General features: G+C 40.1%; 2 protein-coding genes across 7 annotated transcripts in view; one reads left to right on the plus strand and one right to left on the minus strand.

Moving 5' to 3' along the window:
- The window catches only part of LOC117712450 (uncharacterized), a 30747-nt gene extending 19094 nt beyond the window's left edge, over positions 1-11653 (plus strand). Inside the window, exon 4 of the mRNA XM_076937089.1 lies at positions 670-11653. Within this exon, the coding sequence (XP_076793204.1) occupies positions 670-2269 (1600 nt within the window). The 3' untranslated portion in view covers positions 2270-11653. The remainder of the gene's footprint in view (positions 1-669) is intronic.
- The window catches only part of Il16 (interleukin 16), a 139928-nt gene that overhangs the window by 70601 nt on the left and 41403 nt on the right, over positions 1-27924 (minus strand). The gene's annotated exons all lie outside the window — the stretch shown is intronic.

Here is a 27924-nt window from a genome sequence, read left to right on the forward strand (position 1 = left end):
TCAACAAACTCAAACTGCAGAAAATTCTTGAGAGTATTAGTTATGTAGACATTATCTGTTTGTCCTGGTTCTCTTTGCAAAAGTCATGTGGTTTACTCTATAGGAAAATTTATGAATGCAGTCATTGTTTTGTTTTTTGTTTGTTTGTTTTTCAAGATAGGGTTTCTCTGTGTAACCCTGGCTGTCCTGCAAGCCAATCTGTAGACCAGGCTGGCCTCAAACTCAGAAATCTGCCTGCCTCTGCCTTCCAAGTGGTAGGATTAAAGGTGTGCGCCACCACTGCCTGGCTGCAGTCATTGTTTAAAAGCTGTGAGTTCTTTCACATTTTCTTAAATGTTTTAAAAAACCATATGAGAAAAGATTGCTATGAATATGAGCCATGAAATAAATGCTTTTACAATCACAGGTATCTTTAAAGATGTAATGGAACCCATAATAAAGGAGAACACCATGGACATAAACAAAACAATGAAACCCTGTTATATCTGATTTCTCATTACATTTAGAAAACACTGTAAAAGTAATTCATATATATATAAATATTCAGTAATATAATACATGGGGTAAAACTTCCAAAAGTGCCAATCGCATACACAGGCATGAAAGAATTTATACTGTAGAGAAAATTTCTAAATATATGCAAAGTGATAAAGATTTTGTATGTCACAGGCATCTTCAAAGGGAAGAAAGAATTTACACTGGAGAGAAAACCTATAAACGTGTGCAATGTAATGAAGTGTTTTCAAGTCACAGTCATCCTCAGATACATAAAAGAATGCTCACTGGTGCCTTTGTATATGATAGTGGTCTTCAAATACATAGGAGAACACACACAGGAGAGAAACCCTGTGATTGTAACATATGTGGTAAAGCCTTTGCATGCCACTGCCATCTGCAAAGCCCTAAAAGAACATATACTGGAGAGAAGCCCTATGAATGTAAACAGTGTGGTAAAGCCTTTTCATGTCACAGTGCTCTTCAAAGGCATAAAAGAACACATACTGGAGAGAAGCCCTATGAATGTAAACAGTGTGGTAAAGCCTTTTCATGTCACAGTGCTCTTCAAAGGCATAAAAGAATACATACTGGGGAGAAGCCCTATGAATGTAAACAATGTGGTAAAGCCTTTGCACAGACCAGTAATCTTCATAGTCATAAAAGAACACATACTGGAGAGAAGCCCTATGAATGTAAGCAATGTGGTAAAGCCTTTGCATATCACACTGCTCTTAAAAGGCATAAAAGAATGCATACTGGAGAGAAGCCCTATGAATGTAACCAATATGGCAAACCCTTTGCTCCTCACAACCATCTTCAGATTCATAAAAGAACACATACAGGAGAGAAGCCCTATGAATGTAAACAATGTGGTAAAGCCCTTTCATGTCACAGTGCTCTTCAAAGGCATAAAAAAATACATACTGGAGAGAAGCCCTATAAATGTAAACAATGTGGTAAAGCCTTTACACATAACAGTGTTCTTCAGAGTCATAAAAGAACACATACTGGAGAGAAGCCCTATGAATGCAAACAATGTGGTAAAGCCTTTGCACAGCACTTTCATCTTCAGAGTCATAAAAGAACTCATACTGGAGAGAAGCCCTATGAATGTAAACAATGTGGTAAAGCCTTTGCACAGAAGAGTTATCTTCAGATTCATAAAAGAACACATACTGGAGAGAAGCCCTATGATTGTAAACAATGTGGTAAAGCCTTTGCACAGAACGGTAATCTTCAAAGGCATAAAAAAACACATACTGGAGGGAAGCCCTATGAATGTAACCAATATGGCAAACCCTTTGCAGTAAACATTGATCTTCAAATACATAAAAGAACACATACGAGAGAAAAGCCCTATGAATGTAAACAATGTGATAAAGCTTTTGCTTGTCACAGCCATCTTCAAAAACATAAAAGAATACATACTGGAGAGAAGCCCTATGAATGTAAACAATGTGGTAAAGCCTTTGCACAGAACAATGTTCTTCAGAGTCATAAAAGAACACATACTGGAGAGAAGCCTTATGAATGTAACCAATGTGGTAAAGCCTTTGCACAGAACAGTCATCTTCAAAGGCATAAAAGAACGCATACTGGAGAAAAGCCCTATGACTGTAAACAATGTGGTAAAGCCTTTGCACGGAACAGTCATCTTCAAAGGCATAAAAGAACACATACTGGAGAAAAGCCCTATGAATGTAAACAATGTGGCAAAGCCTTTGCATGGAACAGTCATCTTCAGAGTCATAAAAGAACACATACCCTATGAATGTAAACAATGTTGAAAAGCCTTTGCCCATCACAGTACTCTTCAAAGGCATAAATGAACACATACTGGAGGGAAGTCCTATGCGTGTAACCAATGCGGTAAAGCCTTTGCCTACAACACTGATCCTCAAAGGCAAAAAAGAACGCATATTAGAGAGAAACATTGCATGTAACCATTGTGGTAAAGCCTTTGCCCACAACAGTATTCTTTAAAGACATGATAAAATGCATACTGGAGGGAAGCTCTATGAATATAACCAGTGTAGTAAAGCTTTTACACATAAAAGTAATATTCAGAGTTATAAAAGAACACATACTGGAGAGAAACGTAAGCAAGTTCACCAATGCTTCACATACCACTATCATCTTCAAAGGCATAAAAGATCACATACATAGAGAAAACCCTATGAATATAACTAGTATAGTAAATCCTTTGCACATTTGGGGTTCTTCAAAGGCATTAAAAACACAAATTGGAGTGAACCCCTATGAAGGTAGTCAACTTGGTTAAGCCTTTGCATATCAGCGTCACCTTGTAATGCATAAAAGCAATCATACTGGAGAGATACCCTGTGTGCATTAGAGTGTGTGTGTGTGTGTGTGTGTGTGTGTGTGTGTGTGTCTTTGGCTAATCTTCCCATGGTTTTCCTCCTGGTTAATTACCTTGCCTAGCTTTGATATGAGTAATTGTGCCTATTAGTATTTTCACATATTATGTCTTGTTCAGTGGATATCCATAAGAGACCTGCTATTTTTTGAAGGGGATGGGAGAGGAGTGGATCTTGTGGCCATGGTAGGTTGGGAAATTTATGGAGAAGTGGAGGGAAGGGGGGAAACAATCCTGGAGTAAAACCTTCAGCCTATAATGTTTCCTCCTTGCAAGATGTCCTGGGTCAATAGAAGCACACTTGTGGTCATAGCCAATTATTAACTGGTTTAATTGGAGGTACATGAAAGAAGAAGAAGCCTGTAACTGACACTGACTGGTTGACCAGAAACTAGAAGCAAGATAAGCCAGAATCATATAATAGAACCAAACATAACTGCCCCTCCCACAACAAAAAAGCAGCTTCAATAATGATGTTCTGCTGTATTCATAGTTTGGTGACTATGCCAATTGTCACAAAAAGGTCTGCCTTCAGCAGGGCATGGGAGTAGTATACATGACCCACACCTAAACACTAGGTATAGAGAAGCCAGGTTTGTAGTCTCTATTGCTTTTATTACCTAAGAGCTTGGGGAAACCCAGAGAAGAGGGGGCAGAAGGAATTATGGAAACCAGAGGTGTCAAAGACACAAGGAGAGCACAGGCAACAGAATTATCTTACCTGGATTACTGGGGTTTCCCAGATATTGAAGCACAATCTTGGAGCCTGCATGGGTCTACACTAGGTACACTGCATATATGCTATGGTTGTTGGCCGGTGGTTTTCTTTGTGGGGGGGTCTTGAGGAATACTGAGGGTAAGAGTGAAGTTTTCTTGTTCTCTTTTGCCTGCTCTTAGGACTCCTGCCCTCCTATTAGTTGACCTCTTCAAAGCTTGAAGTGAATGTTTGTGCATGTTCTCCTTTTATCTAATCTTGTGTTTCATTAATGTGTCTGGTAGACCTACTTTTCCCTGGGGTAGACATAAGACAGTCGTGGTTGGGAAGAGGTGAGTTAGGCAGGCGCTAAGAGTGCAAGAAGGAGGGATAATAGCTCAGTTAGAAGGGATTGTATTAGATAAGAATAAAAAGAATGAAAATAGGTAAAAAACCTTAGAGATAAAAGGCTTTAAAATTCAGAGCAGATAAAATTTAGATATAAGAGATTTGAGCAACATTTGTTTGTGCAGGTAAAGGAGTGGCTTCCTTATGAGATAATTGGAAAATTGAGTATGGAGTCTAGAGCCTTTAATGGAGCTGTGATTAGGCCAAGTGTTTTATCGAAGAAAGTGAGGTTTTAAGATCTTCTGATTCCAAGGAGGAAGAGATAGTCATACCATGACCACAAGGGCATAAAGGAAGAGACAAAGAAAACACCTGTGAGAAGTGGGTGAGGTAAGGATAGAAATAAAGTTTAGGGTCATCTAAGGAATCTCTTGGGCTTCTAAATGGAGCTTAGAGGGAACAGGTTAGAAAAATAAACGACCTCCAACCCAGAGACGATTCCCGTATCCTAGAAGCCTAGGAGGGCACTGAGAATATATTGGCCCATAGCAGACAATTTGTAGCAAGAGATGTAGAGCACAGGGTTGCAATACTTAGGCCCAGGTGAAGATAAATCAGGTAGCTCTGAGGAGGAGGAGGCAAGGAAGTGCTCACTTGTCCAAGAATGCAGAAGGAAGCTGTGGGGCTGCCGCTCCTAAGAAGGAAGGAAGTCAAAGCTCCATGAATTGGCTGAGAAAAAGATTTCAGAAATATAAGTGACATGATGTCTAGAATTTATATCTGGGCCAGCCCCAAGAATAAGAGATTTGTAGGAGAGACGTGTCACAAGTCACAGAGGAGAGTCATCTCTATTCATGTTAAATGGGCAGGACTACAAGGGATCCTGGTATACCAGTGTGGCTTTTGTAATACTAGTAAGGAAAAATAGGAAGTTCTGAATTGACACTTAACACTAGAGGAGAAGAGACTAGCAGTCAGAGCAGGTAGAGGAGAAATCTATTTTTTAAAAAATGGACTGGAAGACACTTCTGTGAAAGAAGAGGTTTCCAACACAGGGAGACAAGTAATTGTTTTACTTGTCCCTTTGTTCATGACCCTAGAGGGTGTGGCAGGATCCAGAAGCCAGAGAGAGATGTTTGATGTTTTTCCAAGAGGTAAAGCAGGCTTCAGTAACCAGTGAAGTGCTTACAAAAATAGATGACCAGAAATGAATTATTAGAACAGGGGGAGAAGAGTGGCACTCTAAAATTTGGAGTCAAACTTGTTGACTGGCAGAAGCCAGCAACAAACAAACTTCAGACCAGTCAGATGAGATGATTCAGAGAGACTGATCCTGTATGCTATTCCTGCAGTTTTAGTGCCAGATGAATAAAAGGAAGACGTGACCACTTGTAGGCATGTTTGAGAAGAATGTTTTATTAAAGGAATGAGTGAGGACACAACTATAAGTATCTGGAAACATCCAAGCCTCAGCTATTCAGAATACACTTGGCCTTGAGTTTTGGGGTGAAGGAGTTAGAAAGTAATTGAAGAGGTACGGGAGGAAGAATGTGGAAGCAAGCTCTATGGGAACCCATGGGTTTTTCAGGAAAATAGAAGCTGTGGGTACCACAGCAAATCTCACTGACAAAAACAAGTTTAGGGAAGTGGTGGGCAGGGGAAGTGCTCAGAAGAGCCAGGATTTTCTTACAGGTACTAGCAGCCAGCACCTGCTTCTGATATGTTAAATAAGTTAGACATTTGTACTGAGTTTCCTTGAGATTTTATAAATTACAAATAAATAAGTGTTTGAGTATTATCTCACTCTACTTCATGATATGTAAGTTAACTAGTCCTATGTTTTCCTCTGTAATTGCTTAAATGATTTTTCTGCTTTTAGTGACAGTGCTGTGCTTGTTTGGGAAAATCAGAGTACTGTACTATATAGTATGAACCTAATTTATCACTGATATTACCTCCTTATACACTATTTCTCAATTCTTTCATCTTAAATTGTTCATGTATTTTTATTTTATATCTATGGGAATTTTGCTTACATGTACATCTGTGAACTTTATGACAGAGGAGATTGCAGATCAACTAGAACCAGTGTTGCAGAATGTCATGAGCCACCCTGTAAGTGTGAGTACTGTAACTGAGCCAGTGTCCTCTGGAGAAGCAGTAATTGCTGTTTGTCTCTGAGCCACCACTCCAGAATAATAGAACATACATTGAATAGAAGAAGAATTCCCTTGAAATAGTGTAAAATATTGATATTTTTAGATACATGTCCCAACATTGCTTAGATTCACATTGTGCTCTGGGCCCTCCAAAGTTTTTTATTTAGTGATGCAGAATGGGTAAATGAGTACTATTAATTTCTTGAGGACTTAGAGATCTTACTAGGTTTGTTTTTATAATTTAGTTGGAAAAACTATCTGTGATTCATATATGATGAAACTTTATCCATTGTTCTTCAGGAAGCAGTGCTTGAATACACTGTTGCTAATACAACTTTGGTATCAATTTTGAAATAAGTCATTTTCAAATTTACATAGATTTCTTCTTGCAGTACTTTCATTATGTTAATAATGTCAATATTTCTCTCAATATTTGTTTGCAAAAGATGTCTTATTGTTTTTGTTGGTAAATCTCATTAGTTGGTTTTCGAATTATTTTTATTAGGTTCAACTATCTCATTGAGGATATTACTTTTTTGTCCTATTTACTTAACTTAGTGTCTGTATGTATTTACATGACAATAAAAAAATCTCTTACAAATTTAGTCCAATTTGCCATTCATTGAAAATTAAAGCAGTCCATGTATCATATTTCTTAACCAAGGAAATACATGTTTTATATTTTTCAAATTAACTCTTCTATTAATTCTCCAAAGTATACTGTGAACATAACTAAGTCACTATTTGAACCAGGATCCAGAAGATGAGAAGGAATGGAAATGCAGCATTGTGGTCATGCATAGTCAAGGCAACCATGGTCTGTCTCCCAACTCTACAGCCAGCACAAGAGTGGATTCCTCATCAGCACAGGAAAGAACAGAGTGGAACCCCATGGGCCCATCCCTTATTCTACTGAACCTCTGGATACTGGCAGATCATGGGAGAGAGGCCAGAATTCATTTGGCTCCAGTGGAAAGATTGAAACCCAGGATCCTATAGACAGCCTTCTTTAAACTTTGTGGGTCACAAGAGAAGTCCAAAGATGTGAATGTGAGAAAGAGACTTGTAAAGAAGAGTATTTGAAGGGATTTTAAGGGAGCTGAAAGAGGTAGGATAGAGGAGGAATGGCTGAAATGCAGTATATATATGTGTCTGACTTAGGGTTTACTTACTGTGAACAGACACCATGACCAAGTCTACTCTTATAAAGCCAACATTTAATTGGGGCTAGCTTACAGGTTCAGAGGTTCAGTCATTACCATCAAGGCAGGAACATGGCAGCATCTAATCAGGCATGATATAGAAGGAGTTAAGAGTTCTACATCTTCATCTGAAGGCTACTAGCAGAATACTGGCTTACAGGCATCTAGGATGAGGGTGTTAAAGCCCACACCCACAGTGACACACGTACTCCAACTCTACCACATGTCCCTATAGTCCAATCCCTGGGCCAAGCATATACAAACCATCAAAATATGGAATTATATGTTTTTAAAAGATAAAAATTATAAATATGAAACAAATTTTTTATGTAAAGTAACTAATGAGGATTTTTCTTTTTTTGGTATTTGGTATCTGTCATACTATAAATCACCAATGATTTTAAAAAAACAGAAAGTAACAACAAACTAAATTATAGACACCAAGCCCCAAACTAAGGTTAGTAATTATTGCATGTTAGATCATCTGATCAATAATAGTGATGAAAGATAATTTTTTTACCTGTGAAAGGAGAATTTGTCCTAGATAATCTTATATTTATCAGTATGAATTTTTTCATCTTTACATTGAAAACATCAACTATCATCCTCCAAAAGTAATAGCTAATATATTCTTGATTAATGGTGGGAAGATCAGGTTCAAAGTCATTCTCAGCTAGATAATGTGTTTGACGCTAACCTGGGCTACAAAAGACACTATCTCAAAACAAACACAAACAAACAAAAACCCATACATAATAAGTGACTATAAACACATCCTCAACCAGCTCATTAAGTAAGTAGGATTTATGGAGAGTATCTCAAAGTATCTGTTGATTCAACAACAAAAAATATATGTAACCAAAAGGCAAGTTGGGGAGAAAAGGGTTTATTGAGATTACACTTAAGCATTGCTCTGTTCATCACATAAAGAAGTCAGGACAGGATCTAAATCAGGGCAGGAACCTGGAGGCAGCATCTGATAGATAGGCTATGGAGGGTCCTACATGCTGGCTTGCTTCCCATGGCTTTCTCATCCTGCTTTCTAACAGAACCCAGGATCACCAGCTCAGGGATGACACCACCACAATGAGCTGGGATCTCCCCCATCAATCACTAGTTAAGAAAATGCCCTATAGCTGTTTTATGGAGGCATTTTCTCAATTGAGTTTACTGCCTCTCTGATGACTGTAGCTTGTGTCAAGTTGTCATAAAACTAGCCACTACAGATGGATACTTCTCTGTGGTGATGTAATGGGTCAGGACCCTTAACTGGGGGCTTTGGCTATAAGTACAATAAGAAAGACAGGATTCTTGTGATATGAAATGGCTCTTGAAACATTTCCAGGTAAACCCTGGATGTGAAAATTCATGTAACCTCCAGGATTAACTGAGAGGTATAGAATTTGGCAAGAGGCTAACGTTTCTAAGACAAAGATGTTTGGGCTTTGTCTTGTACATTAGTATCTGTACAAACTACCTCTTGGAATAGCTGCCCACTCCCAAATGTGCTAGTTCCCAAGATCCTTTGTACCCCTAGAGATTATGGGCTATTGGTTACTAGGTGCTGTATCTGTACCTTCACAAGTCTATCTCTTCTGTTTCCACAATTTACCATCACAACTTCATTCATCTTTTCCACAAAAGAAAAGTACTTATCAGTAATATGAGTGTTTTCAAACATCTTAAACATTGATGCAGAATGTAACAAAATATCCAGTTTGGCTATTAGTACAGACTTAGTGTTTGCCCCTTTCAGTCTTTTCCCAGTCCTCTGTGACTCTGTTGACCACAGAATCTCTCTTGAGCAAGGACGCACAGCTGACACTGTAGGCTAGTACTCAGGTACCTGACCTTTCATCCTCCTTCCTCTCTTCCATTTAGGACTAGATTTACCTCAGTCCTGCTGTTTCCTGCCCATATGAGCCACCCCACCCCCATTCATATTCTTCACTCCCTAGGGACTCAGGCTTGAACATTGATGCAGAGAACTCCTAGCTCATTCCTGCCACCTACAGTATATTCTCTATCCAGGCCTTATTCCCACCCACTTCTCAGTCAGTTTATCTTTTCTTAATTTACCGGGATAGAGTCTTATACCCTCAGGACAGACTTGCCTGAAATCCATGTTCTTCTGACTGTATCCCGCCTGCTGGAGTTAAAGCAGGATACCACTACATTTGGCTTCAGGTTCAGATAATTTTATGTATATAGAAATTTGAGGAAGATTGTCGTTGTGGTTTTCATATGTGTGACAGAGTAGCACCATTAGGAGGTGTGGCCTTGTTGAGGGAAGTGCATCACAGTTGGGGTGGGCTTTGAAGCTCTGATCAGTGCAGAAGAGCTAGATTTCTCCTAGCCAACTTGAGATCAAGATGTAGAAATGTCAACTCCTCCTGATAGCCTGCATGGATGCTACCATGCTCCTCCTAATTGATAATAGACTGAACCTGTGGACTAGTAAGCCAGCCCCAATTAAATATTGTCCTCTGTATGTGTTCTTGGTCATAGTGCCTCTTCACAGCTGTAAAGCCTAAACTAAGACAATGTATTTATTTATGAGACCAGTCTCTGTTTTGTACTCAGTGGTTATCCAGGCTGATAGGCTAGTGATTTCCAAGAGTCTGCACCGTCCCAGCATTACAGTTACAGTGTGGCTGCCTGCATGCTGGTGTTGAGTAGGTGCACATGTATGTGCATCAAAGACGTTACTGAGTTCTGTCTCTCTACTCAGCTGTCCTCATCTGGTTTTTTTTTTTTTTTTTTTTTTGGGGGGGGGGGGTAATGGATCGACCAAGTGTGAGAACCAAACCTCAGGAGAGCAACTCTGAAACAGGCCCTCCTAAGAGCCTCAGCATGAACTCAGAAGGAACAGAAGTGATCACTGTGTGTCAGGTCCTGACTCTGGCCTTCTGCTGTCCTGATGCTGTCAATCACTTCCAGAATCCAGTACCACACAGTGGAGAAATAATCACCTCGGGAGCTTTTATCATTGAACCTGTACAGGAAGTGGAAGACACACTCCAGAAACTCTACCAATAAGTGCTTCTGTGTCAAGAGTTCCCTGCTTCATATTATTCCCTTTCACTCCTCACTGGCATCAGTAGAAAAGCTCAATAAGAATGCAGTAGATTCTCATTCATTTTTTATAATAAAGACTTCTATAAAATGAGATGGTATTTTCACACATAGCTTTTAAGTGCAAGGACTGGGAAAATACAGCTGTTATTGTGGAGTTGAGGTTAATTCTCCCAATTATGAGGAAATACAGATATTATAAAATGTCTTTATTTTGCCTGAGAATTTATTGCATGGTATCCATGAAAGACATGGGTAGGTGATGTTGACATGACATTTAGTCTATACTTTGTGTTCCCTCTCTCTTTGTTTTTAAAGTAATGTTTAATGATACACTTTATGGCTTTGGGGAAAACAAGAACATGCCAAAGCATACAGCAACAAAAGTGAAGAAGTAAGTTCAGGATATAATTTAATGAAAGGGGAAAAGAAACAAATATACAATGACAACATCAAACAAGAAAATGAAGAGCTTGTTGTTTGAAGAGATAAGTCAGATCACTAAACTGTTAGCAAAATAACCAAAGAAAAGGACACAGTAGTAAAATTAGACACAAAGAGGAGAAATTACAACAGATACCAATAACGTTCAGAAATTTGTAATGGTGTATCTTATAAACTTTTATTCTGGATTCCAAGTAGATGGTAGAAGCAGTCTTACTCTGTAGCCCAGGCTACAACTTCCTATGTTTCCTTCAACTTGGAAACCTTGGGCCTCAGGCTATGATTCCCAAGATTAGGGGAGTGGATTAGTAGTACTCCCCCTTCTGAAGTACTGTAAATGCTTGTTCTTTGACTATTTGTATTTATTGTCTTGCTTGTTCCTTGACTATTTGCATCTATTGTATTGCTAGTTCCTCAACCTAGAACTGGCCTTAATACATGCATGTAATTAAAATGGTATAAAAGCAAAATAAAGGAGGTGGGGATGGGTTACAGGGTTTCTAAGGAGGGGAAATTGTCAGGGGCAGCCTCCCTTATACAGTGAAGGCCTAAAAATCAGCAATAAGCCTAAGTCAACTTGCTAACACAAAGTGTTGGTCTCTGCAGAAAAATACTGAACAGATGGCTATAGGATCTTGTAAACAAGTAGCCTTGGTGGAAATTTACCAGCCTGGATAGTCATAGACCTTGTAGAGAGGTAGCCTTGGTAGATAGTACCAGCTTAGATAAGAAACAAGTGAATCATAGACAGAGTCTTAGTGACCTGTTCCCTAAACCTTCACCCAGCCAATACCCTGTTCTGGAAGATATCTGTGCTCTCCCTGAGAACACCTACGCTCCTGTGTCATCCCCTTCCCCACATCCTGCCTTTATGTGAAAAAGTAAAAATTATGGTTTGATCAGACTATAGACAAGCCGTGGTTCTTTGCATTTGCCCGTTTTTCCCATTATCTCTTTCAGGTGATCTCCCTGGACCTTGTTCAATGCCCTGCTGGATGGAACAATTTATTACTTTGCTGGTTTCTAGTTGTCAGCACTTAATTTAGAACCTTAAAAGTCAGTATTAGTCAAATTGTTTACGATTCTTTTATTTCTGACTTACCATATTGAATGGCATCACTTTTTTTATAGCAATGATTTTTTTTGTATGAATAGTTTGTAGGGCTGGGAAGACGGCACAATCTATAAAGTGCTTCCAGAATAAGGATGAGGACTTAAATTTGGATCCCCAGTATCATGTAAAAAGCCAGGTTGCAGTCTAGTATGCTTGTAACATCAATGCTGGGGAAGCAGAGACAAGTGGATCCCTGGAGCTCACTGACCAGGTCTTGCTGAATCAGTGCGCTCTGGGTGCAGCTTGAGATCCTGTCTCAAAAAAATAAGGTGTAGAGTGAATAAAAAAGATAGCCAGTGTTGACTTCTGATCTCTGTACATACACATGGATATATACATACACACACGTACACACACACACACCTACATACAGAGAGGCCACACACACCTCATACACATACCACACACTCCCACATACACTCTCACACAGAGAGACACTACATACACACATACTACACACCACACACACACCCCACATATACTACATACACACACCATATACACCACACACACCATATACACCACACACACCATATACACCACACACACCTCAGACACCACACACTCACATGCACACTCTCTCATACACCACACACTACACACCACACACACAACACACACATGCTTCACACAGAGAGAGAGAGTGAATTTCCATTATACTGAATATGTTAAACAATACAGTTGGTCTCATTTCATATTTCATGGTGAACGGAAATATATGTCTTCCTTGTGTGAGAGAAGACTCCGGAAGAACTTGTTTTCTTCTCCTTTGTCCAAGATATTTGAAGTGGATGGTGAGGGACACAGAAGTTGACAGTGAGGTGAGGGGTTATTTTACTTCTGCTCCCTGGTTTGCTCTATTTTGTAACTTACTAACTACAAAAATGTTGGTTTCACCAGTTACTATTGCAACTGTGTGTGTGTGTGTGTGTGTGTGTGTGCCCATGCACAGGCATGTGTGTTTCAGGGACCCTATAGGTGGAAAACTTCCTAAACATAAGCATGTCTGTGCCTGTTGAATTTGAATGACTTGGTAAATGACCTTTGGATATTTGTCCGTGGACCTGGAAGCTATAGCTATAGACAACTTAGGTATTTGAGGGCAGGCACTTAGTGCTGCTCTGTGCTGGAGACACCTATTCTATCTGACATAATTACCTGTCTGAGAAGGCAGCTATGGTAGGGGCTGGTTAATTCCATGTGCCAAGTAGTACACAATCTCCAACATCTGGTGTGTTTCCAGGGAAGAGAGAGAGAGAGTTCCCCTTTGTCTTGCCTTGCACTTGATATCTTTCACTTGGTGCCTCTCATTTGGTACCCTGTCTCCAACAGCAGGCCAGTTCTAAAGATACTGCTTCTATCCACCCCATTTGCTTCAAAGCTTTCCTCTGCTGTGCCATTGGTGGCAGGCTACTGAGCGTCCCTGAATTTAATTCCACCTGCATTATGGCATACAGAAGTTTCTCACAGGTTCCAGAACACAGTGAAGCTTAGTCCATGGCTGCTGTACCATTTCTCTTGAATTTTGAAAGAATTTTCTGCCAGGTAGTGGAGTTAACCTGGTAGAGTTTGTAAGCAGTCTGGACCCAGAAGTCCAATAGCAGCCTTTAAAAATAAAGTTGTATCCTTTCTGACATAAGAAACCACAAATCAGCTCCCTTTTATTTCCTGTGTAAGTCAATGTGGAAAATCAGAGATTAAGTCTGGGCTGACTCCTAGGCAGTCATTTTTCTGTTTACCAACAGATGGTGCTATGCTAACCTGAACAAAATTACCAATCTTTAACTGTGCTAATTGGGGAAATTCTTTCAAAGCTATGAAAGCTCCAATTATATCAAGAAGTAAGTTTGATATAGTTGAATTCTTAGGGCTCTGATTTCCAAAATTAAGTATATGAACTGCTTCTTTGAGCACATTGGAATATCCAACCTAATATCCAAGAGATACTTTTTGATTACCACAGTCAGGTAAGGTCATGTCTCAACTCCAATGTGAAGACTCCTTTCTGGTCCCAGCTCCATTTCATGCATGCTCCTGAGACAATGGATGTTAATGTGACCTTGGGACCTTTGCAGACCCACTAGGCACAGCAACTAACTGGTCTACCTGTCCAGGGGTGACCCTTATTCTTGAAGCACCATTGAGATTTGTATTCAGACTGTATATTTCCACTTCTAAGTGTCTAATAATTTGGAAGTAAATGAGTAAATGGTATACACACAAGACACAGCTTACAAAACTCACCTTAAAATAATGTTTAAAAGTTTTTAGTGTAACTGTACTTGTGTTGTCTATAAGTTTTAAAATACTTTATAATAGTCTAACCACAAAGATGTAAAAAGTACTGTAAAACAGACTAAATATAGATGCACCAACATAGCAACATTCATTTAACAAATGTTAAAAACTTACTGTGTGCTGTCCTCTCTTCCTTGTGTGAGAATACATAATAGGGAAGACATGACATACAAGACTCTCATGAATTAGTAAAAATGTATTTGGATGATGAAGTGATACCTACTTTTTCCTTCTTTTTCTTTCATCTTGCATGTGTGTTCTTGCATGGCCATATGTATGTAGAGGCTCCCGTCTAACTCCTCAGTGCTGGATTATAAATTCACATCACTAAGCCCTAAAGTCAGCCTTTTCTTAATGTCGGCTCTGGAAATTTGAGCTAAAGTCCTCCTGCACGTACAGCAATCTCTTTTGGGGCAGCTATTTTTTTTTTTTTAACAAACACCGGGCGTTTATTATTTTGTAATCAGGCCTAAGCCAAATTGTTAATATGATATTTATTTCAACTGTTACAATAGTAGAAGAGCTTTCTTTATAAAGTCCCTTATCTAAAATAGAAATTGTTTAGCTAGTCAAATGAAGATGGTAGGAAATCACAGGAAATAGAACAAACCACTCCCTCCCCACCTGGAAGAGAGAGAGAGAGAGAGAGAGAGAGAGAGAGAGAGAGAGAGAGAGAGGAAGAGAGAGGGGGAGAGAGAGGAAGAGAGAGGGGGAAGAGAGAGAGAGAAAGAGAGAGAGAGGGAGAGAGAGGGGGAGAGAGAAAGAAAGAGGGGGAGAGGAAGATATGGGAAGAGAGAGAGGAAGAGAGAAAGAGAGAGAGAGAGAGAGAGAGAGAGAGAGAGAGAGAGAGAGAGAGAGAGAGCTAGCTCTGTTCATATGAGGGAATCTTTCCCTGAGATTTTCAGTGTTGGTTCTTCCAGTGAAGAAGGCCTGATCCAAAAGAAGTTAACCATTTTGATCCTCCATGGGACTCCATGAATTCCTGGAGCACATTCTTGTCTCATGACTTTGATCTCCAGGGCAATGAGACCATGTACTTGAGCCCTCCTGCTTCACCACTCCATGTCCCTCAAACAAAGCCATCTCAGATGTAGGTCTCAAGGCAGTTGGTCTTTTCCCTCAGTAATGTGGTCAGTCACTGAGCAGACTGGAAGCTCTAAAAAGTTGTACCTAATCAGGGCCCTGGCACTAAACTTCTGCATAATTGTGTGAAAACACTTTATCCTGCTGTGGAGGGAACTGTCTCCTTAGATACCACTGTGGCAGGGATAGAAAGACACCCATGGATGAAGATCAGACTTGAGTGGCAATATTACATCACTGTGAAAAAACTTGCAAACTAAAAGTCCCTAAGCAAGGCAATGCACATGCTTGAAGACATCCTGTGTCTGGGACACCAACACAACAGTGGTCCTGTGTGCTGAGTTCATTTCATTGCCAAGCTAGAGGCTGAGTACATGGATCAGTTGATAAAGTGTTCTTTTTAGGTGAAATGATAACCTGAGTTTAATCTCTGGAACCCACAAAAATGTCTGGCATGATAGTGAACTAATCTGAGCACTGGCAATGTAGACACACGAAGATTCCTAGGGATCACTGGCTGTCTAGTCTATCCTAATAGGCAATCTCCAGACTAATATCACAGATTTTATTCAAGGGAGGTAGATGGAATTTGTAAAGATGACAGCCAAGTTTGTCCTCAAATCTCCGTGTGTGTGTGTGGTGTGTGGTGTGTGTGTATGTGTGTGTATGTTTGTGTGTGTGTGCATGTGTGTATGTGTGTGAGTGTGTCTGTACACGTGTGTATGTGTGTGTGCGTGTGTATGTGTACACCCATGCATGCACACATGAGTATGAATACCTCATCAGAAGAATTTTTTAAAAAGCTGAAGAGATGGTGAAGTGGTTTAGTGTCAGTTTAGTGTCATCTCTGCTTGTACACTGAAGGCCTGGAATCAGCCATAGGCTTAAAGCCAGCCTGCTAACACCAAGTCTTGGGTCTCTGTGTAAAAATCTTGAAACAGATGGCTAGAAGCTATTGTAAACAAGCCACTTTAGTGGAAAGTTGCCAGGTCTCAGTCATAAACCTTATAGATAAGTAGCCTTGATGGATAATACCAACTTAGACGGGGACAAGTGAATCATAGGTGGAGTCAAAGTGACCTGTCCCCTGAAGCTTCACCCAGCTGATACTCTGTTCTGGAAGATATCTGTACTCCCCTAAACACTTATGCTTCTGCCTTTTTGTATATATAACCCCTGTGTGAAAAAGTAAAAATTGTGATTTGATCAGCCTATAGACAGATAGCCATTCTTTGCGTTTTTGCATGTAACTCCCCCCCCCACTCTCTTTCAGGTGACCTCCCTGGACCCCTGTTTAATGTCCTGCTGGCCAGGACAGTTTAGAGCACTGGCTAAATTCTTCCAAAAAACTAGGGTTCAATTCCCAGCATCCACATGGTAGCTGACAACCACTTGTAACTTCAGTTCCAGGGGAACCAATACCTTCCTCTGGTTTCCATGGGTAACACATGCATGCGGTGCACAGATACACAGGCAGGCAAAACATCTACACACATAATAAAAATAAATAAATCTCAAAACAATGTTTTAAGATGTCAAACTTGGTGACCTCCTCACCAGAATTGTGTGATGAGATGGAGGGTAGGGTCTTGAGACCTGCAGAGCTGACTTTCTCATTACTCTGAGCTTACTGCATCACTGCTGAGGCTCACTTTCCTTCTCTCTAGGCTTAGAGGTGTGCTAACCAGCCCTTGCCATCACTTTCAGCTCTGTGCTTTTGAGTGATGATTTTGAGAGATGATTATATTTAAAGCCTCCCAGGCTGCTTCCTTTTATGAAATTATCACATATCAGAAAATAATTCATGGGAGTCAAGCTGCTTCCCTTGGCTCTCAGGGGAGCCTGACCACTCTTGGACAAGCATGTCCTGGGTGGGGCACCATCTCATGAAAGGAGTCTCTGTAGGATCTCTGAGAGCAGCTCCACAGAAGCCTCCCTCTGCAGCACACAGAACAGGATTCTTCTGTTCTTGCTCCCAAGGTGGGGCTTCTCTCCATGCTGAGGCTTTGTCACTGAGGTCAAGAGTCTAACAAACTCGTTGAAACACACTTACCCTTGTTTTCATCAGAGACTGAGACCACGGCAGCCATTCTGTGGGCCACACACCCCACCATTGCCTGGACTTCCATCTCTGTACCAACCAATCCTTGTGGGACCAAATGGCCTTAGCCAAAAGCTCTTGACAGTACTTTTTTTCAACACTAAGATTGGCCATATTGCTTTTAGGAACCAACAGCTAACTCTAAAAATGGAAAGCTACATAGTCCCCATAGAATGAGAGGATGAACACAGGGTGATGGCAAGGAATTCTGGGGCATTGTGTCTTATAAACAAGATAATAGTCTCCCTCAAATTGGTTCTGGGGTAGCCACCTGGTCATAAAGGAGATGTTGCGTTTCTGCTCATCTCAAGGGGGAAGGGACAAGCACAACCAAGACTTCCCTTTGATGTTCATTCCCCTTATCCACAACATGACACTGTCACCAAGTCCTTCTAATTCCATCTTCTCATGGCTCTTCAGTATGTCTATTCTTGCTTTTGTCACAGTACAAGGTCCTGGCTCAGATCAACCTACTACCACAATGTTTGATGCCTTGAAAAGACTCATTCTAACAAATGATATCTGGAAAGACATATTTCGACATAAAAGAACTGGACTTCTTTCTCACGCCATACACACAAAGTAATTCAAAACAGCTCTATGTCTATAAGAAAGAGGGTTATGTTATGGGGTTCTCTAAGAGGCAGAATTTACAGCAACTTCACTCAAAAGAAAACAGAAAAGTTTCCATGGAGGAGGAACACAGCCAGCAAGCTCCAGAAGTGTCGATCTTGTCAGTGATGTCAGCGAGCAGTCCACATGCAAAATGAGCTCTCCCAGTGGAGCAATAGGACTTGTAAGCCTTGGGAGTTTAGGCTCTGGAATTATTTTGTTTCTCACACCATACACAGAAAGTAATTCAAAATGGTCCTATATCTATAAGCAAGAGGCAAAACAGTAAAACTCCAAGAAGAAAATCAGGCAAATGGAAATGTAGGTCAAATCTTTTCCTGCCCTGAGTTGCTGTTGGTCCGAGTTTGTCATAGTAACAGAACAGAAACAGAATGGTAGTCACGCCAATCAAAGCCAAGGTGAGACATTGCTTCACACCAGCTACAAGGGCTATGTCACACTATTCCCACCAGCAGAGAGAAGATAAGCAAGAAATGTTCCAGAGGCTGGGGAGGTGCCTCAGTGGGAAAGATGCTTGCCTTGCAATACTAGTACCTAAATTCGGTCCCCAGCCTAGCAGGGTGGCACGCAGCTATAATTCTACTTCTGGGAAGTTGCCCATCCTTGGGGCTTGATGGTTAGCCTAGACTACTCAGTAAGATCCTGCCTTGGAAAGCAAGGTATTTCCCCTCATACTTGGATCCTGGCCTGTAATGTAAACACACACATATATAAATCACTGTCAATGTGGGTATACAGTATACTGTTTAGGAAGGAGGTCAAGGGAGGGTGATATTAGGTAAGGGGGAAGGACAGAATACAGGTAATGGACACAGGAGTTGTGGAAGAGGACATAAAGCTAAAGGTTTTTTTCTTCGTTTCAACTCCATGATAGTTTCTGGGGGGAAGGGGGTCAGCTGATGACTAAGTGTATAAAGACGCAATTGATAGTGAATGTATAAAACTCTGATCCGAGAGCCACAGTTTCAGAATGGCCATTCTGACGGCTCACTGAGACGAATAGCGTTAGGAACTGAACAAATCTTTGAGTGGCTACTTTAATCTATCTGTGTGATATTTTCATTTTAGAGTTCATTGCAATAAAGTAATTTTATAATAAAATAAAAAGAAGAAAGCTCTCAAAAGACAAATTCGCCTGCATTGATAGATTACATTGTAGCACCACCACTGAACCTTGGCAGTAAAAACTGCTGATAAAAGTTACCTATTTGTATCATGCAAAAATCAGGCAGACTGTGTGGGCTTTCAGCCTGTATCCATCTACATTAGTATCATGGGGATGTCACAGTATTGGGACTGGAAGTGGGATGAGAACTGCTTCATTAGCCTCTTCATAGCTACTAGCTAGTTGTTTCATTTGTATATTAAAATATTTTAATGCATAAAAAGTGAGGTAGATAGCACCTGAGGAATACTGCCCTAAGCTGACCTGTACATGAAAGTACAAACAGGTTGGGCCTGCACGCACCCCCACACATGAATCTCCACATGTGTGAACACATACATAAATAACCATACATATACACAAAATTTTTGAGCCTCATACTAACAATAGAAATGTAAGTCAATGAAACTGATTTGGAAAACTGGCTGAAGATTTCTCAAAAAAAAAAAAAAATGTTTTGTTGTGATTTTTCAACACAGGTTCTCTTTGTGTAGCTCTGGAGGTCCTGGGACTCACTTTGTAGAGTGAGCAGGCTGGAATAGAAATTCACCTGCCTCTGCCTCTCTGCCTCTCCTCTGCCTCTCTGCCTCTCTGCCTCTCTGCCTCTCTGCCTCTCTGCCTCTCTGCCTCTCTGCCTCTCTGCCTCTCTGCCTCTCTGCCTCTCTGCCTCTCTGCCTCTCTGCCTCTCTGCCTCTCTGCCTCTCTGCCTCTCTGCCTCTCTGCCTCTCTCTCTGCCTCTCTGCCTCTCTGCCTCTCTCTCTGCCTCTCTGCCTCTCTGCCTCTCTCTCTGCCTCTCTGCCTCTCTGCCTCTCTCTCTGCCTCTCTGCCTCTCTGCCTCTCTCTCTGCCTCTCTGCCTCTCTGCCTCTCTCTCTGCCTCTCTGCCTCTCTGCCTCTCTCTCTGCCTCTCTGCCTCTCTGCCTCTCTGCCTCTCTGCCTCTCTGCCTCTCTGCCTCTCTGCCTCTCTGCCTCTCTGCCTCTCTAAGTGTTGAGACTAAAAGCATGTACTACTATACACAGTATAATTTGTCAAAAAAATAATAATACAGTATCATCCAACAATTTCACTCCTAGGTATACTCAAAAAATAGACCCATGTAAAATTTTACACAAATGTTTAAAGAGAAGTATTTGGGGCTGGGGATTTAGCTCAGTGGTAGAGCGCTGCCCTAGCAAGCGCAAGGCCCTGGGTTCGGTCCTCAGCTCTGAAAAAAAAAAGGGACAAAATAATAAAGAGAAGTATTTATAGTATCCAAAAACAGAAACATTTTTAGTGTTGATTAAGTGATAGATGGGTAACTTGGTTTGTTCATACATTATATTATGCATCAACTAGAAGCGATTAAGGACTAATAAGTCTGCGATAAGATGACTGCAAAGTGGCATAGCAATCAAAGTAAGTCAGTGGAAAATATCACATATGTGTGACTTCACTTATGAGATGTTCAGAACTATGCTGATAGGAATAGAGTATGTATGATCATAGTCTCTGAAGCTCATGGTCTTATGGGAAACGGGTGTGGCAGAGATGTGGGCTTTGGGGGAATTTCTAAAGTCTATGGGGTTTCTTTTGAGATGGTAAATGGTTTTAAAGTTAGAAGTGATGGTTGTAAAATTCTACAGACATGCTGAAACCACAGAATATTATTCACTTAATTATATGATATATGAACTGTATAATAAAACCATTCAAAGTGAGCCAGAATGATGGTATCTGTCTACAGTCCTAGAATTCAGGAGTCTGGGGCAGACATTTTTGAACCACCCATGGGTTCAAGACTAGCCTGTGTTTCATAGCAATATTCCATCCTAGGGCATCAAGAGCCCTAGTATCCAGTTTCTAAGGAATAACAACCACTTCACAGATGATTCTCAACTCTGTCTCTCCATATTCTCAAATTTTATTGTAGAAAATAATTGTATAAAACACACACAGATGTTTGAGGAAGGGTGTCCATCACTACACATGTAAAACAGAAAACACTGATAGGTGGGACATTGAAGGTCAGGGGAGGATCATGCTTTCCCTGGTGAGGTGACAACTGACTGTATTCCTTCAGTTAAAACCAAGTAACTATTTTAATGGGATAAAAACCTTTCAATAGAAAGGCACCACCATCAGGCATAGCCAGAAGCTGGTGGTTGCATCAAAGGCTGTGAAAAATAAGCGGAGCCCTGAATTTGCTGTGGCTCTGAGCTCATTCAATGAGTGGCTGAATTTGGACTTTGCTGTTTGTAACCCAATGGGATGCTATAGAGCAAGAGAGATCTCAGCTCCTTCCTAAGAATAGAGCCTAATAGGACATTCTCTTTGCATCAAGAGGACAATTCAAAGGATTATGTCTTTATTTTAAATATGGACTAGAGTGGATTCATGCCATCTTTGAGGTAATAAAAGGAAATTATAGTCCGGATATAGCCCTGAAGGGAAGCGGGGGGGGGGGGGAGGGAATCCCTGGAGAATTGACAACTACCAGTGAGCACTTGCAGGAGCTTTAGTCCTAATTCATGCCACATGGATGTCTCAAAACCCTCCAGACAAGAACTTAGTTGATTCTGCTCCAGGCTAATGATGCCCCAGCTACCCCACAGAAGCAAATTTGAATCTTCTGTGAAAGCCCCAGCACGGGGCTGCGCCTACAAAAACACCCACAGAGAAAGTGATGGGACCTAGGAGCCCTCAGAGAAAACAGTTCAATGGAAACAAACACTCCCCAGAGCGTGGCATGAGCAGAGAAAGCCATGAGAAACACACACACACAAGCCAGACCTGCACACACTACAAACTGCACAGTGGGCACAGCATACATTGCAACATCAACAGGCTTCATGTTTTAAACACATCAAAGAAGTGATTGAAAAATCAGAGGAGAAACTGAAAGTTTCTCAGCAGGCTCATAAAAGAACTGAATAGATTAATTCTCAGAAATAAACAGACTGAACAGGGTACTTAGACAGCACTGAAGGCAAGGGAAGAGAGCTGGGGCATAGTTTTTAAAAATAACCAGACAGCAACATGAAGATATGGAGGATACTAACAAGACCTTAAAACAACATGTGAGACAGTGGCAAGTATATCAACATAACAAATTTCCAGAATGAAGAGGCCTGTGTCATCTGCCTATCTTCTATCTATCACCTATCATCTGTCTCTCATCCATTATATATCTATCCATCTATCTATCACCTACCTGTCTATGTATCTGTGTAATACTTCACATGACAATGTCTGAGAGACATTAAACCATAAACTCATTAAACTCAGCAAACCCTAAGTAAAAGAAATAGAAATTAAAGCATAATAAAAATTTCTGAGGAAAACTAAAAACCCCCAAACAAAAACTTAGCCATTTAGTTTTTAAAAGCAGTAGGCAAGAGCAAGGGCAGTAGCTCAGTGGGCAAGAATACTTTCTGGGCAAGCATGAAGACCTGAGTATGCATCTTAGGCACTAAAATAAAACGTCAGGCATGGTCATGTGTACACTCTAATCCCAGCATTTGGGGGAGAGATGGAGACAGAAGAATTGCTAGGGGCTTAATATCCACCAGTCTAGCTCCAGGTTCAGTGAGAGACCCTGTCTCAAAAGAATAAAGAAGTTGGGGTACTGGAAAGATGGCTCAGCAATTAAGAACTCTGGCTGCTTTTCCAAGCAGCTAAGGTTGAAGCAATCACATGGTGGCTCACAACTGTCTGAAACTCCAGTTCCAGGGCATCCAATGGTCTTCCCTTCAGGCCGCTGCCAGCACCAACCACACAAGGGGTGAACAGATATACATACTGGCCAAACATCCTACCCATAAGATAGAACATATAAATATGTGTGTGTGTGTGTGTGTAAGTGCATATGTGCATTTGTGTATATGTGTGTGTGTGCACACGTGTGTTTGTGTGCACATGTGTGTGCCTGTGTGTGTAAGTGCATATGTGCATTTGTGTATATATATATATGTGTGTGTGTGCGTGTGTGTGTGTGTGTGTGTGTGTGTGTGTGTGTGTGTATTGCCCTTTACTGCCATTTTTTAAAATCTGGACACAAAAGCCAGGAGCAAATGCTAAGCAATAGTCTGTGCACAAAGATCAAGTGAAAATTTTTGGTGAAAATGCCAGATGAAAAGGCTCCCACATAATAACATTCACCAATTTTTAGATGTTCAAGCTATTTACAGATGATGCATTATAAAAGCCCCAACTGGTCACTGGAAGTGTGGATGGCATACACACACACACACACACACACACACACACACACACACACACACACACATGGGTGCAGAGAATGATAAAGCAGATATCTGACATCCTTCTCCAGCCCTCATAGGCACATGCATCTGCAATTACACCACACATACACCACATAAACACAAACCACATACACACAAATAAATTAATTGTTTAAAAGCAGCAGGCAGAAAGAAATGAGAAACTGTCTTCCAACAGGAACCAATTAACTCACTTCTCAGCAAGAACTGTGTAAGACAAACAACAGGAAACAAGTCATTAAAAACCATATGTATGTTTACTTATGTATGGAGTTAAAGTGAAGGAACAAAAATTAGATTAAGATTTGGATACCTACAAACACGTACATACAAGCAACACAGCTTGTGTTTATATGTTAATTCATTTATATACATATATGTAACATTAATAATTAAAGAAAAATGGGCCAATTTGAGAGGGAGTGAGGAGATATAGAAGAAGTGGTAGGGGCATTGGTGTTAATACACTATAAATATATGGAATCTAAAACTAAAACTTTCACAAGAAAATAAGAAGAAATAAGTTATAAAGAAAACAAAACTTGGTGCACTTTATAGACAAAACAGATTTCTTTATCATTATTTTGTGTGTATAGGTGTTTGCCTGTATGTATATGCACCAAATGTGTGTCTGTTATCTAGAGAGACCAGAAGAGGGTACTGGATCCCTGGGAACTGGAGTTACAGAGGGATGTGAGCTTCCATGTAGGTGCTGGGAATTGAACTTGAGTTCTCTGCAAGAGCAGCCAGTGTTATTAATCTCTGAACCATCTCTCCAGTCCTGACTAAACGGATTTTTTTTGTCAAAAAGAATTAATAGTGATTGGTCTGCTCGATAATAACTGATTTAAATCACAAAATAAATACAATGGTTCTGAATGCGCTCACCCATATTGTACAGCCTCACAAGTGGTTGGCATAACTAAAAAGAAAATAGAACATGACACCACGGCCAAGGTAACTTATAGAAAGAAAGGTTTATCTTGGTTCATGGTTTCAGGAGGAAAAGGCTCTGTCATGGTGGGCAGGTGGGCAGGTGTACAGTTAGCAGTAGGCTGAAGCTGGGATGCTGGGGGCTGACATTTTGAACCACAAACAGGAGGCAGAGAGAATGACCTGGGAATGGTTCCAGGCTTTGAAACCTTCAAATCCAACCATGGTGATTTATTTCCTCTAATGCCCCCCCTAAACAGCACCACCAACAGGGTACCAAGTATTCAAATGCAAGAGTCTGTGAGGGACATTCTCATTCAAACCATCAAACCTGTAAGAAGCTCTAGGTCAACATAGGCAAAAATTATTAGGTTAACTGCAGAACATGGTGTCTTTTAAAACATACACAAAATGCTTCCAAAATAACCATATGCAGGATCATCAAACAACTTTGAGCAATACAAAGAACTGTAGTGTCACACTGGCAACACCACAAATAAATTAGGAGGTATTAAAGGAACCAAGTGGAGAGAAAAGAAACAATACTTGCTATGGTAGTTAATGTTAATAAGGGCCCAGAGTATGTCTGGGTGGTATAGCACTGGGGAGGCTTTCTTGGTAGTGTGTCACTTCTCTGCTTGGATGATGTAATGATTATGGATGCATTAAAAGCTACATAGAACTACACATGAATTATAGCAATGTCAAATTTGCCATTTTAAGGAGCTCACCATTATTATTTTAAATTATGTATAAGTGTGTGGATGTGTGTGGATATGTGCACCTAAGTTCAGGTACCCTTGGAGGCCAAAGACATTAGATCCCCCTGGAACAGGAGTTACAGGTGGTCATAAGCTATCTGATGTCCTCTGAAAGAGTAATGCATATTCTTAACTCTTGAGCCTCCGATTTACCATTTCAATGTTGTGTGACTGTAACTTTCATTATGTGAGATGTGCTGTTGTAGAAAATTTGTAAAGACGTGAAACTTCTCTGTGTTGTCTCTGCAATTTCCTGTGAGTCTGTAATCATTTCAGAAGCAGTAAAAATGTATTTCTGAAGGTAACTGGAAAATACTTGTGCATCTGGAAATTAAGGAACATCTTTCTAAGAAACTTGTGACTCAAAGGAAAGCATATTGGAAACATAAGGCATTTAGTACAAACTGGTCATGAAAATGTACTTAGCAAACCTTCTGGAATGCATCTAAAGGTACAGCAATATATGGAAAAAAGAGTTACTATCTTAAGTATTTGTACTAAAAAGGAAAGATGAAAATAGTTAATGAGATAATCATTAAAGAAAACTGAACAGAGCAGATAATTAGGAACCTCTAAAATAAAGATGAGCATATAATAGAGACACTGAACAAATTAAAAGTTGGTTCTGTGCAAAGCTTTTAAAATGTTAGTGCTGCTCCAGAAGAGGTGCCGGGGGGCCAGACACAGAACAGAAATGGCAAAAAAGAAACATAGCTATAGATGCTGTCTCAAGAGTCAAAAGATGGCACAGAGACACAGGATACATTTGAGCAATCAGATGAAATTGGGAAATTATGAGAAAGCATGCTTTATCAAAATCAATTCCAGAAAAATTAGGAAATCTTTGTGGCCTTGTAAAAATGAAATAAACCAAAGAGTAAACCTCTCTACAAGAAAAACACTAATACCAGATGGCAAAAACTGTTACAGATCATTACAGACGTAAGTAATTTGAAACATTGGTAACTAAGGACCACATCACATATTTTATGAGATTTGTTATGGTTTGAATATAAGCCCTAAAAACAAAAACAAAATAAAACAAAACAACACATGTGTTGAGGGTTTGGCCCTGAACTGGTGGATCCAGTCACTGAGAGAGGATTGGATCCTGAGGCCTCTACCTCACCAGTAGATCAATCCATTGATGGGCTCATAATGGGTTACTGGGAGGAGTATAGTAGGTGGAAACTAGCTGGAAATATTAGGTCACTCAGGGTGTGACCTTAAAATATGTACCTTGTCTCCAGTTCCTCTTCCTCCTCCTCTTCCTCTTCCTCCTCTTCTTCCTCTTTCTCCTCCTCCTCCTCTTCCTTCTTGTTCTCTCTCTCTCTCTCTCTCTCTCTCTCTCTCTCTCTCTCTCTCTCTCTCTCTCTCCTTCCTAAATGCCAGGAGGTGAACATCTTAGACTTACCACCATGTTCTCTAGGATGCTCAAGTTTACAACAGGCACAATAACAAATGGCATCCATTGACATTGGATGGAAATTCCTGGGACCATGAGATAGAATAAGGATCTACATTTTAAACTGTTTTCTCCAAGGTATTTGTCACAGAGACAAAAACATATAAGACTACAAAATTTTTAATACAGGGAAAGGAAGCAAACCTTGATACCAACCAATGAAAGAAAGGAATACAGAAATGTCAGTATCATCATGAGGCACACACAAGTTTGCAACCAGAATAACAACACGGGACAAAATCTCACACATAAATGTAAAATCCCAAATAAAATAGTAGTCAGATTTATCCAATAATCCAACAAACTGTTTAATATTGGAAAATAGATGAAATAACAGACTAAAGAGGCATATCAAATAAAAACAACTAAAATAAAACTTAAATAAGTTCCCGAAGCTACAACTTATAGTTGTAAGTTATAAAAATCCAGTGTTTAATTTACAATTACCCATCATACCCAAACCAAAAAACAATTCACAGATCTCAACACTGAAGTAACAGAAATACTCAAGTTAACTGCCAAAGGTCTTTAAGCAGAAATCAAGAAGTGTTGTGAGAAAAATTATGAGTGTGCCTAAAACAATGAAAAAAATAGGAAACTTCAGAAGAGCAATATTAAATAGGAATAATCAAACCAAAATCTTAGAATTCTAATGTATACTTAGAAACTTGAACATACCACAGGCTCAAAGGACAGAGGAAAAATAAATTAGAAGTGGAACCACATCACATAGTAGGTGGAAGCGCACCAAGAAAATTACTAAATATAGTGCCCATAATATTATTTTAAGAGTATATAAAAAGATATCAATTTAAAAGCACAAGATAAATCAAAACTACACAAATAACTTTTCATGAATCCTATGGAATACTAGCAAAATATCCCATGTCAGTATCTCCAGGATTGTGAAATTTGGAAGGCAGAAGGTTAAATTACAAAGTATCCAAGGAGATAATGACTGACTACTCCCTAAATGAAAGAAAAGACAGAAAATGATAGATCTGAGAAGCTGGGAGAGATACAACAGATAAACCAAAATAAATCTACATAAAGACACACTGTTGCATATATTAAGGAAGATGACCCAAGTTAAGAAATACAAAAAAATGTTCATTCCTTCTTGTCTGTGAATCCTAGCATGTCATATACATGTGTACATATCTAAGTGGGTATAAACACAGAATGACTAAAGCATTAGAAAGGGGACTGAGAGATGGTAAAGAGAGGTCCTGGTGGAGGGGGCATAGAACTCATGTGACATGAAAACATACAGGAGACTTGGGGGAGGTCACAAGAGAGGATTGAGGATCAGGGAG

Source organism: Arvicanthis niloticus, chromosome 1, assembly GCF_011762505.2.
Source record: "Arvicanthis niloticus isolate mArvNil1 chromosome 1, mArvNil1.pat.X, whole genome shotgun sequence".
Classification (NCBI taxonomy): Eukaryota; Metazoa; Chordata; class Mammalia; order Rodentia; family Muridae; genus Arvicanthis; species Arvicanthis niloticus.